The following is an 18426-nucleotide window of genomic DNA, read 5'->3' on the forward strand; positions in this document are numbered from 1 at the left end:
TGCGTCCTGCATAACAGTAGTGGCAGAGAAGTATGTCAAGCCTTACTTAGATGACCAATGGTATTTGTGCAAGTGTGAAGTAAAGCAAATTAATCGTTGGCTTCAAAAACGGAAATCCATCTTAGTAGTTTGAAACTGTTAGGTTTTGCGTTACATGTATGTTGATCATCCAGATATACGATCTGTTGAAGGCTAGTATGATCAATGTTAATGTGTGGAGAACATTCCTATGTGATTATATGTAATCCATCCACTGGAAGATATCCATTTTGAACAGAAATGCAAGGTCTTCAAGTATGCACAATGTTAAAATAGTTACACCTCTAATGTGACCAATGTACCAACATTTTTCTAATCTATTTATTTACTATATGTAAATAAGGTATTTACCGGTTTATCTCGGGACATACATGATAGATAAAGACAACAATAATGAAGAGAGCAATAGTATGGTAGGTGGAAGTGACCTAGTTATGTGTGAGTGAGGTTGACGGGTGAGAACTGGCAACCCCAGACTAGCAAGATGTGAGCAGTGGTGTTGGTTGGCCAGGCAGGCAGTGAGGCCATAACCACCACACACAACCATACACATGGATTATACGGTCAGTTCTCATGTGTTCCCACCTAACTACCTTGTTATGTGTGATGACTGATGGTACAAGCGGGTGTGATAAGTGCTTCTCCATTGTTGTAGAAGGGAAGACCATGGGAATGATTGTAGATTGTGGATTTGCAAGATGAAGTAGTCCCAGTTGTGGTGGCTGGCCCAGTGCGGGCTAGCCAAGGTTTTGGCCTTGTGCAGTAACCTTTTGGCGGTAACATGATGTAGACAATTTGTTTCTGTACTGTCATCAGTCGTTGTCATGTGAATACCAACATGAAGGTTAAGTTATCCAATATTCAGGAAGGGTTTTAAGACGTGACAAACATGGTTGGTGGGTAGGTCAGTTGTCACAATGTGGGTGTGTCACCAGTAGTGTGTGACGTCATCCATGACCCACCCCACACTGGTCATCATGACCTAACCATACTAAATAGACAGTTTTAGGCAATAATGGACCATCCATACAGGCTGCAGGGTTACTTCCCTGGTGACACTGTAGTAGTTTGGGCAGTTATGTAAGAATTATATGACAACAGAAGCAAGTCAGACCCAGGAATATGTGAACCTTGTATGACTGGTGTACATGACAAGATAAAACCACACCATTGATGATGATAACCTAACTATCATTATGTTACAACCATTGTTTTCACATCCACACCATTGATGATGATAACCTAACTATCATTATGTTACAACCATTGTTTTCACATCCACACCATTGATGATGATAACCTAACTATCATTATGTTACAACCATTGTTTTCACATCCACACCATTGATGATGATAACCTAACTATCATTATGTTACAACCATTGTTTTCACATCCACACCATTGATGATGATAACCTAACTATCATTATGTTACAACCATTGTTTTCACATCCACACCATTGATGATGATAACCTAACTATCATTATGTTACAACCATTGTTTTCACATCCACACCATTGATGATGATAACCTAACTATCATTATGTTACAACCATTGTTTTCACATCCACACCATTGATGATGATAACCTAACTATCATTATGTTACAACCATTGTTTTCACATCCACACCATTGATGATAACCTATCATTATGTTACAACCATTGTTTTCACATCCACACCATTGATGATAACCTATCATTATGTTACAACCATTGTTTTCACATCCACACCATTGATGATAACCTAACTATCATTATGTTACAACCATTGTTTTCACATCCACACCATTGATGATGATAACCTAACTATCATTATGTTACAACCATTGTTTTCACATCCACACCATTGATGATAACCTAACCATCATCATGTTACAACCATTGTTTTCACATCCACACCATTGATGATAACCTAACCATCATCATGTTACAACCATTGTTTTCACATCCACACCATTGATGATAACCTAACCATCATCATGTTACAACCATTGTTTTCACATCCACTCCATTGATGATAACCTAACTATCATTATGTTACAACCATTGTTTTCACATCCACACCATTGATGATAACCTATCATTATGTTACAACCATTGTTTTCACATCCACACCATTGATGATAACCTAACCATCATCATGTTACAACCATTGTTTTCACATCCACTCCATTGATGATAACCTATCATTATGTTACAACCATTGTTTTCACATCCACATCATTGATGATGATAACCTAACTATCATTATGTTACAACCATTGTTTTCACATCCACACCATTGATGATAACCTAACCATCATCATGTTACAACCATTGTTTTCACATCCACACCATTGATGATAACCTATCATTATGTTACAACCATTGTTTTCACATCCACACCATTGATGATAACCTAACTATCATTATGTTACAACCATTGTTTTCACATCCACACCATTGATGATAACCTAACCATCATCATGTTACAACCATTGTTTTCACATCCACTCCATTGATGATGATAACCTAACCATCATCATGTTAGACGTTATTACAACCATTGATGATGATAACCTAACTATCATTATGTTACAACCATTGTTTTCACATCCACATCATTGATGATGATAACCTAACTATCATTATGTTACAACCATTGTTTTCACATCCACACCATTGATGATAACCTAACTATCATTATGTTACAACCATTGTTTTCACATCCACACCATTGATGATAACCTAACTATCATTATGTTACAACCATTGTTTTCACATCCACACCATTGATGATAACCTAACTATCATTATGTTACAACCATTGTTTTCACATCCACACCATTGATGATAACCTAACCATCATCATGTTACAACCATTGTTTTCACATCCACTCCATTGATGATGATAACCTAACCATCATCATGTTAGACGTTATTACAACCATTGATGATGATAACCTAACTATCATTATGTTACAACCATTGTTTTCACATCCACACCATTGATGATAACCTAACTATCATTATGTTACAACCATTGTTTTCACATCCACACCATTGATGATAACCTAACCATCATCATGTTACAACCATTGTTTTCACATCCACTCCATTGATGATGATAACCTAACCATCATCATGTTAGACGTTATTACAACCATTGATGATGATCTAACCATCATTATGTTAGACGTTATTACAACCATTGTTTTCCAATATGCATTATGGTGGTTCATCATTTCTCATGGACTTGTCATTGTAAAGGCAAGTTCATTTCTGTCATGGGTTAATTCATGTTATTTACTGATGCAGTTGTTGACTGGTATCTTACTTGGTTTGGTTAATTTGTATAAGCAGTCTTTCATATTTACAACATTTACATGTGAGAAACATCTTGGATGATATTATGTGTTTAAGAACATGTGACATTTACCAGTTCGGGACTGGACATTTACCTTGATGGATATGCAATGGCACAGTTATTCTGTTGGACAAGAAACGTAATTTATTATATTTTTTGAAGAGGATTAATAACATATAAACGAAAATGTAAACACGACAGGAAACAGGTCATTGTCAAACTTGAATTTGTACCATCGAAAAAAACACACGAAAACCTTTTGTTAATTTTGTTATATTTTAGCTTTCCAGTTTACTTTGTCTGGCCATTTACGGGTTCCAGCTAACCTTTCCAGGACAACTTAGTGAAATATGGAACAGTTCTGACAATATGTGACACCTGCTGACTTTATAAATACAATATTGGTCAATATGTGACACCTGCTGACTTTATAAATACAATATTGGTCAATATGTGACACCTGCTGACTTTATAAATACAATATTGGTCAATATGTGACACCTTCCGACTTTATAAATACAATATTGGTCAATATGTGACACTTGCTGACTTTACAAATACAATATTGGTCAATATGTGACACCTGCCGACTTTATAAATACAATATTGGTCAATATGTGACACCTGCTGACTTTATAAATACAATATTGGTCAATATGTGACACCTGCTGACTTTATAAATACAATATTGGTCAATATGTGACACCTGCTGACTTTATAAATACAATATTGGTCAATATGTGACACCTGCTGACTTTATAAATACAATATTGGTCAATATGTGACACCTGCCGACTTTATAAATACAATATTGGTCAATATGTGACACCTGCTGACTTTATAAATACAATATTGGTCAATATGTGACACTTGCTGACTTTATAAATACAATATTGGTCAATATGTGACACCTGCTGACTTTATAAATACAATATTGGTCAATATGTGACATCTGCTGACTTTATAAATACAATATTGGTCAATATGTGACACTTGCTGACTTTATAAATACAATATTGGTCAATATGTGACACCTGCTGCTGACTTGATGAATATAGAAAAGTCTCATTCACATTGGAAAGGTGCGTCAGATGAAGGTATGGTAGTTAGGAAGATGTAGGTTGAAATACATGATGACCTGAAGATATGAGAGTTTGGGTCGTGGTGTATGTGGTCAACTTTGTGGTGGCTGTCAAGGTCAGGGTTAGCAGACACGTGGTTGTATGATTACTACTGTACACATAAGTACATCATCTACTTGTAGCATAATGATCAGTCACATGTGCATCAATGAAAGAATGGTTAGGAACACTGATGATTATAATTGTTCACTTGGCCAGAGTTAATCCTACGTTTGTAACAGACAAGTTAGTTTATTAACAGCCGTAATAACGATAACTTCAACCATACAACAACTGAAATGAAGAAAATATCACCTACCACTGCCAGGGTGGCAACCATCACATGAACATACTGACGCACGAACCCAACCACAACAACGACTACACCAACTTAATGATCACACACACACACACACACACACACACACACACACACACCAGTGTATGTCCTAATTATTATATGGCTCATCATTACATTACTAGATATTTTGGTGTTGAATAACAACTTACATTTTTCAAGATGATTAGAAAGGCATTCACTTCTCACAGTTGAGAATGGTCAAATGCGTCTCAAATAAAGTAAAGCAATAAATGTGTTGTATTCTCTGAGGATTACTTCATGCATGTAACTGATCACAATGAATTGGTCATGTCCAACACGTAGTAACAGTTAGCTTGATCGTTAATGACTGATGTGATAACATGTATGGGTACAGTGGATATAACATGTATGGGTGCAGTGGGTATAACATGTATGTGTACAGTGGATATAACACATGTATGTGTACAGTGGGTATAACATGTATGTGTACAGTGGGTATAACATGTATGTGTACAGTGGGTATAACATGTATGGGTACAGTGGGTATAACATGTATGTGTACAGTGGGTATAACATGTATGGGTACAGTGGGTATAACATGTATGGGTACAGTGGGTATAACATGTATGTGACAGTGGTAACATGTTGTGTAATGTATAACATGTATGGGTACAGTGGTATAAACATGTATGGTACAGTGGGTATAACATGTATGTGTACAGTGGATATAACATGTATGTGTACAGTGGGTATAACATGTATGTGTACAGTGGGTATAACATGTATGTGTACAGTGGGTATAACATGTATGTGTACAGTGGGTATAACATGTATGTGTACAGTGGGTATAACATGTATGTGTACAGTGGTTATAACATGTATGGGTACAGTGGGTATAACATGTATGTGTACAGTGGGTATAACATGTATGTGTACAGTGGGTATAACATGTATGTGTACAGTGGTATACACATGTATGTGTACAGTGGGTATAACATGTATGTACAGTGGGTATAACATGTATGTGTACAGTGGTAACATGTATGTGTACAGTGGGTATAACATGTATGGTACAGTGGGTATAACATGTATGTGTACAGTGGGTATAACATGTATGGGTACAGTGGGTATAACACATGTATGTGTACAGTGGGTATAACATGTATGGGTACAGTGGGTATAACACATGTATGTGTACAGTGGGTATAACATGTATGTGTACAGTGAGTATAACACATGTATGTGTACAGTGGGTATAACATGTATGTGTACAGTGGGTATAACATGTATGTGTACAGTGGGTATAACATGTATGTGTACAGTGGGTATAACATGTATGTGTACAGTGGGTATAACGTATGTGTACAGTGGGTATAACATGTATGTGTACAGTGGGTATAACATGTATGGGTACAGTCATGGGGTCACTTTGGTGACGTAACACATCCCCTGCTTAACGTTACGGCTTCAGTCACACACCTGCAGCAGCTGGTTATGGTTTACACACCTGCAGCAGCTGGTTATGTAGACAGGGCTTCGTATGTGTAGACACCTCGTGTTGTTAGGTAAGAAGATTGTCATTAGCAATCCAGTTTGTAGCTGGAACTGTAGACCATGTAGTTGGGCACTTTAGGTGTTACTTCTGAAGGTGTATACGTAGCGGGTGTAGCTGAAGGTGTATACGTAGCGGGCGTAGCTGAAGGTGTATACGTAGCGGGCGTAGCTGAAGGTGTATACGTAGCGGGCGTAGCTGAAGGTGTATACGGAGCGGGTGTAGCTGAAGGTGTATGCGTAGCGGGTGTAGCTGAAGGTGTATGCGTAGCGGGTATAGCTGAAGGTGTATGCGTAGCGGGTGTAGCTGAAGGTGTATGCGGAGCGGGTGTAGCTGAAGGTGTATGCGTAGCGGGCGTAGCTGAAGGTGTATACGTAGCGGGCGTAGCTGAAGGTGTATACGGAGCGGGTGTAGCTGAAGGTGTATGCGTAGCGGGTGTAGCTGAAGGTGTATGCGTAGCGGGTGTAGCTGAAGGTGTATGCGTAGCGGGTGTAGCTGAAGGTGTATGCGGAGCGGGTGTAGCTGAAGGTGTATGCGGAGCGGGTGTAGCTGAAGGTGTATGCGGAGCGGGTGTAGCTGAAGGTGTATGCATAGCGGGTGTAGCTGAAGGTGTATGCGTAACGGGTGTAGCTGAAGGTGTATACGTAGCGGGCGTAGCTGAAGGTGTATGCGGAGCGGGTGTAGCTGAAGGTGTATGCGGAGCGGGTGTAGCTGAAGGTGTATACGTAGCGGGTGTAGCTGAAGGTGTATGCGTAGCGGGTGTAGCTGAAGGTGTATGCGGAGCGGGTGTAGCTGAAGGTGTATGCGGAGCGGGTGTAGCTGAAGGTGTATGCGTAGCGGGTGTAGCTGAAGGTGTATGCGTAGCGGGCGTAGCTGAAGGTGTATGCGTAGCGGGTGTAGCTGAAGGTGAAGCCTCTTGTTTAATGAGTATCCGGGTATGTCCATCAGCGCTATTGAAGGCGTATGTTGTGGTACAGCTTGCGTAGCTGAGCGCTGTGGTCTTGCGTAACTAGTCTAGGAATCTGGCAAGGAAAGTGGGTTGTGCGTATATATATATATATATATATATATATATATATATATATATATATATATATATATATATCTCGAGATCACATGGTGGACATTGTGTTGGTATCATTGTATTTTGAAGAGTTAGGATTGCTATGTTAAATTGGATGTTGATATGCGTAGCCACCCAGCGTAGACACCAGAAATATCTTCCACAATGTTACGTATGAACGATATGATCACACTGCCGGTGGACGAACCAGTTACAAGTTGACATATGTACAAGGTATGTAACAAGAAAGAAAGTTGGCAAAATGGCTATGAGCGAAATAAAGACACATTTGGTCAAGTAACACGTTGGTAATGGTTGGTAGGCAGGGTCAGGTGTTGGCAAGTAACACGTTGGTAATGGTTGGTAGGCAGGGTCAGGTGTTGGCAAGTAACACGTTGGTAATGGTTGGTAGGCAGGGTCAGGTGTTGGCAAGTAACACGTTGGTAATGGTTCGTAGGCAGGGTCAGGTGTTGGCAAGTAACACGTTGGTAATGGTTGGTAGGCAGGGTCAGGTGTTGGCAAGTAACACATTGGTAATGGTTGGTAGGCAGGGTCAGGTGTTGGCAAGTAACACATTGGTAATGGTTGGTAGGCAGGGTCAGGTGTTGGCAAGTAACACATTGGTAATGGTTGGTAGGCAGGGTCAGGTGTTGGCAAGTAACACATTGGTAATGGTTGGTAGGCAGGGTCAGGTGTTGGCAAGTAACACATTGGTAATGGTTGGTAGGCAGGGTCAGGTGTTGGCAAGTAACACATTGGTAATGGTTGGTAGGCAGGGTCAGGTGTTGGCAAGTAACACATTGGTAATGGTTGGTAGGCAGGGTCAGGTGTTGGCAAGTAACACATTGGTAATGGTTGGTAGGCAGGGTCAGGTGTTGGCAAGTAACACATTGGTAATGGTTGGTAGGCAGGGTCAGGTGTTGGCAAGTAACACATTGGTAATGGTTGGTAGGCAGGGTCAGGTGTTGGCAAGTAACACATTGGTAATGGTTGGTAGGCAGGGTCAGGTGTTGGCAAGTAACACATTGGTAATGGTTGGTAGGCAGGGTCAGGTGTTGGCAAGTAACACATTGGTAATGGTTGGTAGGCAGGGTCAGGTGTTGGCAAGTAACACATTGGTAATGGTTGGTAGGCAGGGTCAGGTGTTGGCAAGTAACACATTGGTAATGGTTGGTAGGCAGGGTCAGGTGTTGGCAAGTGACACATTGGTAATGGTTGGTAGGCAGGGTCAGGTGTTGGCAAGTAACACATTGGTAATGGTTGGTAGGCAGGGTCAGGTGTTGGCAAGTAACACGTTGGTAATGGTTGGTAGGCAGGGTCAGGTGTTGGCAAGTAACACATTGGTAATGGTTGGTAGGCAGGGTCAGGTGTTGGCAAGTAACACATTGGTAATGGTTGGTAGGCAGGGTCAGGTGTTGGCAAGTAACACATTGGTAATGGTTGGTAGGCAGGGTCAGGTGTTGGCAAGTAACACATTGGTAATGGTTGGTAGGCAGGGTCAGGTGTTGGCAAGTAACACATTGGTAATGGTTGGTAGGCAGGGTCAGGTGTTGGCAAGTAACACGTTGGTAATGGTTGGTAGGCAGGGTCAGGTGTTGGCAAGTAACACATTGGTAATGGTTGGTAGGCAGGGTCAGGTGTTGGCAAGTAACACATTGGTAATGGTTGGTAGGCAGGGTCAGGTGTTGGCAAGTAACACGTTGGTAATGGTTGGTAGGCAGGGTCAGGTGTTGGCAAGTGACACGTTGGTAATGGTTGGTAGGCAGGGTCAGGTGTTGGCAAGTGACACGTTGGTAATGGTTGGTAGGCAGGGTCAGGTGTTGGCAAGTAACACATTGGTAATGGTTGGTAGGCAGGGTCAGGTGTTGGCAAGTGACACGTTGGTAATGGTTGGTAGGCAGGGTCAGGTGTTGGCAAGTAACACATTGGTAATGGTTGGTAGGCAGGGTCAGGTGTTGGCAAGTGACACGTTGGTAATGGTTGGTAGGCAGGGTCAGGTGTTGGCAAGTGACACGTTGGTAATGGTTGGTAGGCAGGGTCAGGTGTTGGCAAGGCACCACATAGGTCGAGAATGTGTCATACATGTTTTGTCCCATTATGATAATGTAGTTATTATCACTTACAACCACATATTCATATAACCTTGTCCCATTATGATAATGTAGTTATTATCACTTACAACCACATATTCATATAACCTTGTCCCATTATGATAATGATGTAGTTATTATCACTTACAACCACATATTCATATAACCTTGTCCCATTATGATAATGTAGTTATTATCACTTACAACCACATATTCATATAACCTTGTCCCATTATGATAATGTAGTTATTATCACTTACAACCACATATTCATATAACCTTGTCCCATTATGATAATGATGTAGTTATTATTATCACTTACAACCACATATTCATATAACCTTGTCCCATTATGATAATGTAGTTATTATCACTTACAACCACATATTCATATAACCTTGTCCCATTATGATAATGTAGTTATTATCACTTACAACCACATATTCATATAACCTTGTCCCATTATGATAATGTAGTTATTATCACTTACAACCACATATTCATATAACCTTGTCCCATTATGATAATGTAGTTATTATCACTTACAACCACATATTCATATAACCTTGTCCCATTATGATAATGTAGTTATTATCACTTACAACCACATATTCATATAACCTTGTCCCATTATGATAATGTAGTTATTATCACTTACAACCACATATTCATATAACCTTGTTCCGTTATGATAATGTAGTTATTATCACTTACAACCACATATTCATATAACCTTGTCCCATTATGATAATGTAGTTATTATCACTTACAACCACATATTCATATAACCTTGTCCCATTATGATAATGTAGTTATTATCACTTACAACCACATATTCATATAACCTTGTCCCATTATGATAATGTTATTATCACTTACAACCACATATTCATATAACCTTGTCCCATTATGATAATGTAGTTATTATCACTTACAACCACATATTCATATAACCTTGTCCCATTATGATAATGTAGTTATTATCACTTACAACCACATATTCATATAACCTTGTCCCATTATGATAATGATGTAGTTATTATCACTTACAACCACATATTCATATAACCTTGTCCCATTATGATAATGATGTAGTTATTATCACTTACAACCACATATTCATATAACCTTGTCCCATTATGATAATGATGTAGTTATTATCACTTACAACCACATATTCATATAACCTTGTCCCATTATGATAATGATGTAGTTATTATCACTTACAACCACATATTCATATAACCTTGTCCCATTATGATAATGATGTAGTTATTATCACTTACAACCACATATTCATATAACCTTGTCCCATTATGATAATGATGTAGTTATTATCACTTACAACCACATATTCATATAACCTTGTCCCATTATGATAATGATGTAGTTATTATCACTTACAACCACATATTCATATAACCTTGTCCCATTATGATAATGATGTAGTTATTATCACTTACAACCACATATTCATATAACCTTGTCCCATTATGATAATGATGTAGTTATTATCACTTACAACCACATATTCATATAACCTTGTCCCATTATGATAATGATGTAGTTATTATCACTTACAACCACATATACATATAACCTTGTGAAGTGTTGGTTAGCTTGATTAAAATGTTTGATACAGCAACATGTATACATCAAGCACCATGTATACCGTAGGATCATACTTGTTCTACATGTTGTTGCATGTACTTGTAGAAGTTGGATGATTCGTTTCTCATTGGCAAGCTAACGTTGCTGACCATGATGCACTCACGGGCTGGCCGGGGTCGAACGCCGGTGTGCAGTCAACCTAGGTGTTCATCCTGCTCAAGTCGAAGGTGGACTCGTGTGTTGGAGATGACTAACGTGATTAATTGAGCGCCAGAAAGAATATAGTTCACGTTTATAAATTCATCTCCTAAATACAGAATGACCATTCCATCTAACAACATATAATTTGAACTTGTTTATCTGGTATTTGGTTGTTCATGTGGGCCAACCAGTGTACATGTTTGCTCAGGTTGTTAGTCACTGGAGTCATTGGTGTAACAACATTTATCATACAGGGATATCTGCTCCCTGCTAACCACATGCTCCTCCTCTATATCATCACTCCGGATATAGTGCTCTTCTGATTGTCTATACCAGTCCGGATAGGGTGCTGTCCTCAATGTCCATGCGTCCGGTTGCTTGGTGATCCGTATGTCCGTTCGGGGAGGTCGCTGTGGCATGGTGTCCGTGGCCACTGTGTGCCGTCCGTTGTGGCCACATGACCCTCCCTCCCTCCCTCCGTGGCCACTGTGAGCCGTCCGTTGTGGCCACATGACCCTCCCTCCCTCCGTGGCCACTGTGAGCCGTCCGTTGTGGCCACATGACCCACCGTCCGTGGGCACTGTGAGCCGTCCGTTGTGGCCACATGACCCACCGTCCGTGGGCACTTTGAGCCGTCCGTTGTGGCCACATGACCCACCCACCGTCCGTTGTGGGGAGGAGTGTGTAGTCAGTTGGAAGATGTGCAGTCCAGTTTGAGCATGTGTGTCATAAGCTCATGTACAAGGACGTGTCGTTAGTTATGAGTTGAGACAAGTTTGGTTAGGTTGTAAGATGTATTATCTGAGGTCATGCTAACTGTGACAGTAGTAGTTCAGTGGAATGATTCACTCGTTGGTTATCTGTGGAAATGGAAGCTAATGCTGGATTAATATGGTATTGGTGTGTGACAGTAGAGTTAGCTGTGGTGGTGGAATTTATCTTTTAGAAAGTCAACTTTGGTGATTTGGTGGCTGTAATATTACTGTGGTTAGCTGCTGTGGTAGAGATTGTGGTGGCTGATATTAACTGTGGTTGCCTGTGTTGTTAGTGGTCTGCTCAGCATGTTGAAACCTGTGGTAGTTCTGGTTAGGTGGTTATAGTGGTTAAAGGCTGCGGTAATCATGGTTACCTGCATTGTGTCAATTTTACGTTAGATTTCATCTCTTGGTTTCAGTGGATGGTAACTGTGGTGGTAAACATAGTTAACTACAGTGATTTTTAGGTTGTTAGTGATTGTAAAGATTGGATTGTGTGGTGAAAGCTATCCTTAACAGTGATCATTGGTGGTATGGGGGTTTTTTAAGATAGCTGTGGTTGTACATTGTAGCTGTGACGAGTTGAAGTTGAGGATTGAAGGTTGTGGTTAATATTAAGGTTGACGAACGAGCACAAGTGATGATGATGATGATGACCTGTGGTAGATGTGTGGCCAGCCATGAACACTACACCTGTAGTAAGTGTATTGAGATAATATATCGTTACATCCGGCCGACCTCAACCCCATATAAGGTTGCATCGTTTAGTTGGGTTTAGGAATGGAGGGTTGATGTCCTTATGTAAAGTAAGAATGGCTCATGTTCAGTATAATAGTCTACCATAATAAGCTTGGCTAATAATCATCGTGGGGTAAATATGTAGCTGAAACCCTTTCTCTTTAGCTTAGCTTCATTAACTTGTGGTTGTGGCCGACCCTGCCTGCTTCTTAACTCTCCTATATAGACTTGTTGAAGTGGACGTATTAAAACTAGTTTTATTGACTCAAAATTGGGTGTGGTACTGGTGAGTTATCGTGCTGTATTCCTTTATTGACATCAAATATATTTGAACATTTTCATTCTTTTACTCTGCATTATTACTAAGTACACTGTACTTTCAACATTTTTTATCATATACTTTTTAGGACCAAGGAAAATATTGCTTTCACATATTAGATTCGGGATGGAGTCATTTTACATAAAACTTAATGTCTCAGTGGACTAATCGTTTCTTTAAACCAGTTGAATTCGTAGCTTATGTACATCACTACTCTCAATTTATCTTTGCCACTACCATCCTTCTGTATCATTATGCAATCACCAAACGTCTGTACCAATGAATAATGTGTTCACTCATCATACTCTGAGACAGGCTTACTCATTCTCAAGGAAGAGGGTCATATATATATATATATATATATATATATGTGTGTGTGTGTCTAGCATTTGGTGGCCGTCTTGCACCCATGTTAGCAACATGTTACCACACAAACCTTCTTACATTCAGCCTGCAACACACACACCAGCTGCCGTAATGCCACATGTGGTGGTGGTTGCTGCTAGTCCACCCGCCCGCCAACCTCCCTCTCTCCCTACCCTTACGTAACGTGTACCGTAGTTCGCTGTAACTCATATTCTCACATACTTTGAACATACGTGCTGGTCATTTTGGCTTATGGCGCAGTTGTTCTCAGCAAAGTTAGTGTTCCCACTGAGAGCGATTTCAATTTTTTTTTTTACTACGCTAAGGTTAAGATGAGGAGTAAGATGGTGCCGTAGTCATGGTCTCGTCGTCTTATGTAAGGTAGTTGATCTTGTGAACAACATTAGAGAATGGAGGGTTATATGGAGGCCTTGCCCACCTCTGGCCTAACTCAAAGTAGAAGGACGGCTGGGTTGTTATATTTAGACTGGTCTACCGTGGCTGGGTCGCCCTCAGCCGTCGCCATGCCCTAAGGCGACCACAGCTTGTCATTTTTTGCCCCACCCACTCTTGCACAGCTCACCAGCCAGCCTCTTCCAGGCCATTATGTCTGTCCTTGTACCCTCACGAGAGGAGACCCTCCTTCCTGCTCTATATGACAGGTGTAATGTAAGCAAGAGTTGTGAGAATATTGAAGTTTGGAACGAGAAATGTATCCATCACTCAGCCCACTTGCTCTCACCCAGAAACACCATACATCCCACACTCGGTGCTGCTCAGGCATATTGACGAGATTCGAGGCATGAAGGAGGTGAATCAGCTGAAGATTCCAGGGTAAAGGTTATAGGGAAATACTAAACCAGAGGACATGATTCCCCACAAGCAATTATGGACTGAAACAGGTCGAGTCCTGCGGTCGTCCTATGAAGTAGGCAACACACATTAAAGCACAAACACACTTCGAAAACGAGAATTTGAGAGAAAAAAAATGGGAACAAGGACCAAGATCCATATAATTTTTTATTTTTATGTTCCTCATTGAATTGGACAGGTAGTCTTAGAAAGGCATTAGGCATTATATGTATCAGTAGGAATAAAGTTACAAACATACTTTAAATATGTCATCCAAGACACATAATACAGATAGTAGTCAGAAGTGTTAAGAAGGAACAAGCTGGGTGATGGTTGGTGGCAGGATAGTCTGTTTGATTATATGATATTATATGTAGGTTAGGTTTCTATTGTAGATGGGATTAGTTAGAGGAAGAATTGATGAGTGAAATTATGATACAAACTTCTATGTGATGAAGGGGTACAGATAATGGAAGTAAGGGTAAAAGAAAGGTCCTGGAGGAGAAACAGAAAGTTTACATTAAAGTCTGCCAGAAAGTAGCTCTAAAAGAAGCACTTTTATAAGTATGAAAGTTATTGTTGAAATTTCAGCATACTGGGCATAGATTGAGGATGTGTATGAGATTTCATAGGCTGTGTAAACCTGAATCACACAACAGAATTGCTTGTAAAGGTAATGATGATGATAGATAAATATGGAACAGTTCTTCCGGAGTAAGGAACTGATTAACTACAGAACAATGAGTAGAAATCTCTCAGGAAAGATGGGAAGAAAATACATCAGCTCCTGAATATTGGTTGAGTATAACATGCGAGATGAATAAGTAGTGAATGTGAATTTGAATACATTCAGGTGACTGAATGACAGGAGAGAGAGGCGATGAGATAGGGCACCATGAGTGAAAGACATCATTTTTGAGGCGTTTTACAAATGTGCATTGTAACCTTCCCCAGGCGTAATTAACACATTACAGGAAACTCCCATTGTTAAAACCTTCTGGAATTTTAAAGTGTGTTGAAACTGATATTTTAGTCTATTTTGGTTTTAACTTTTGTATAGTTTTGGTCATTTTCCACATTGTAGGTCTCTGCTTCCTCTTTTTATTTTTACACAACTGTAGGTGATAGAAATTATGAAAGTTTGATTACAGAGATAATACAAATAATGAAAGTTTGATATTCGACATTGTCTTTTGATTATTGGTATTTTCTCTTCCACAGGAGATTCCCACCGTGTTGCCTTTACATCATTTTGATGCTAGCAGTGATGCTTCTGTCTTGAGGAAAGCTATGAAGGGCTTTGGCACAGATGAAGCAGCCATTATTGGGGTTCTTGCTCGAAGAACCTCAGATCAGCGCCAGCAGATTTTGCTGAAATATCAGCAGGCTTATGGCAGGGTTAGTCACATGCAAGGCTACGAATGTAGAAATTCTGTGTGTATGATTTGGAGATAAGATAACCATAACATTGTAGATTTTGGGAATGAATTAAGCAGCTTCTAAATAGATTTTTCATGCTGATTGCAGAATAATTTTCATTGGAATGATGTTATCGCAAAAGATATTTTGTATAACAGGATCACATTTATCATTTTGGGATGGATAACTTCAGGGACATTGTTGATGCGACATACCTTACCAGTATGAACCTGATACAGTACTTCAGTATATTGGAAAGAAAATAACCAAAGAATATATAATTGGAACATTTGTGATTAATGTAACAAGTAATGAAACTTTTTTGAAACCCTTCCAGTTGTCATTTCTTGAATGCATCTGGTTAAAAGACATAATGTGACATTCAGATAACCAAAATAACTTAAATCTCATCAACAAGACCAGAACCTTTTTCCGGTGATAGTAAATTAAGAAAGTGAATGTGTTTTTCAATTTATATATTCTGCGTGTGTTTGTTGCAGTTACATGTATATATGATATGTAAAGTATTGTCAGCATTCTTGTATTTTGATATTATGAATATGATTATAACTGTTGACAGTTGATAGATGTATTTCATTTGTGTGTGTAGTATATATATATATATATATATATATATATATATATATATATATATATATATATATATATATATATATTTTTCCCCCACGTTTGCGAGGTAGCGCAAAATATATATATATATATATATTTATTTCCATGGAAATAAAAAGAGCGTGGTTGAGAGAGCAGAAGAGGGTGTTTTGAAATGGTTTGGTCACATGGAGAGAATGAGTGAGGAAAGATTGACCAAGAGGATATATGTGTCGGAGGTGGAGGGAACGAGGAGAAGAGGGAGACCAAATTGGAGGTGGAAAGATGGAGTGAAAAAGATTTTGTGTGATTGGGGCCTGAACATGCAGGAGGGTGAAAGGAGGGCAAGGAATAGAGTGAATTGGAGCGATGTGGTATACCGGGGTTGACGTGCTGTCAGTGGATTGAATCAAGGCATGTGAAGCGTCTGGGGTAAACCATGGAAAGCTGTGTAGGTATGTATATTTGCCTGTGTGGACGTATGTATATACATGTGTATGGGGGTGGGTTGGGCCATTTCTTTCGTCTGTTTCCTTGCGCTACCTCACAAACGCGGGAGACAGCGACAAAGCAAAAAAAAAAATATATATATATATATATAGGTATGTTTGAAGGAATAGTGGTTCCAACAATGTTGTATGGTTGCGAGGCGTGGGCTATGGATAGAGTGGTGCGCAGGAGGATGGATGTGCTGGAAATGAGATGTTTGAGGACAATGTGTGGTGTGAGGTGGTTTGATCGAGTAAGTAACGTAAGGGTAAGAGAGATGTGTGGAAATAAAAAGAGCGTGGTTGAGAGAGCAGAAGAGGGTGTTTTGAAATGGTTTGGGCACATGGAGAGAATGAGTGAGGAAAGATTGACCAAGAGGATATATGTGTCGGAGGTGGAGGGAACGAGGAGAAGAGGGAGACCAAATTGGAGGTGGAAAGATGGAGTGAAGAAGATTTTGTGTGATCGGGGCCTGAACATGCAGGAGGGTGAAAGGAGGGCAAGGAATAGAGTGAATTGGAGCGATGTGGTATACCGGGGTTGACGTGCTGTCAGTGGATTGAATCAGGGCATGTGAAGCGTCTGGGGTAAACCATGGAAAGCTGTGTAGGTATGTATATTTGCGTGTGTGGACGTATGTATATACATGTGTATGGGGGTGGGTTGGGCCATTTCTTTCGTCTGTTTCCTTGCGCTACCTCGCAAACGCGGGAGACCGAAAAAAAAAAAATATATATATATATATATATTTATTTATTTATTTATTTGTTATACTTCGTCACTGTCTCCCACATTAGCAGGGTAGCGTAAGGAAACAGATGAAAGAATGGCCCAACCCACCTACATACACATACACATGTATATATATGTATATGTCTATGTATTTATACGTATGTATACGTTGCAGTGTATAGGTATGTATATGTGCGTGTGTGGGCGTTTATGTATATACATGTGTATGTGGGTGGGTTGGGCCAATATTTTGTCTGTTTCCTTGTGCTACCTCGCTTACACAGGAGACAGTGACTAAGTATAATATATATATATATATATATATATATATATATATATATATATATATATATGTAATCATGTATTTTGTAATTTGCATAATTAGATACTGAGTTACATGTAGAAAAATAAGTGCTTTTTGAGTACAAGATTTTTTTTATTTTGATAATAACTTGGTAAGCCATAAAATAAGGTATTTGACAGGATATCTTTCAGAAGTATCTGTGTGACTGACTGAATATTCAGTCTTTTGTCTACTCCTTATCTGTGTGTTTTTGTGTTTCCCTCACCTGCAATGTAGGAGGAGGGAGATGATACTAAGAAAGGACTCACTGGGGTAAGTCAGTCTATATTAATGTAACTCATTCACCATCTTCTTTATCTGTGCCATGTGAACTTCAGCATATGCTATGCATGATACCCTGGGGCTTTGACCTCTCTCTACAGTGTTTTAATCACTTGTATTAGGACAATGTTTCAACATATCTCATGGTCATGCTGCAATCACGGATTGACAGGT

At 39.5% G+C, this 18426-nt stretch overlaps 1 protein-coding gene across 10 annotated transcripts in view; it reads left to right on the forward strand.

Annotated features, from left to right (window-relative positions):
• Positions 1-18426, forward strand: part of LOC139761196 (annexin B9-like) — a 91098-nt gene that overhangs the window by 29617 nt on the left and 43055 nt on the right. For 8 of the 10 annotated variants that reach the window (XM_071685239.1, XM_071685240.1, XM_071685235.1 and 5 more), the window contains 2 exons: positions 15600-15776; positions 18208-18243. In XM_071685239.1, the coding sequence (XP_071541340.1) occupies positions 15600-15776; positions 18208-18243 (213 nt within the window). The remainder of the gene's footprint in view (positions 1-15599; positions 15777-18207; positions 18244-18426) is intronic. The other 2 variants (XM_071685236.1, XM_071685237.1) reach the window with 1 other exon arrangement.

This window comes from Panulirus ornatus, chromosome 39 (assembly GCF_036320965.1).
Source record: "Panulirus ornatus isolate Po-2019 chromosome 39, ASM3632096v1, whole genome shotgun sequence".
Lineage (NCBI taxonomy): Eukaryota > Metazoa > Arthropoda > Malacostraca > Decapoda > Palinuridae > Panulirus > Panulirus ornatus.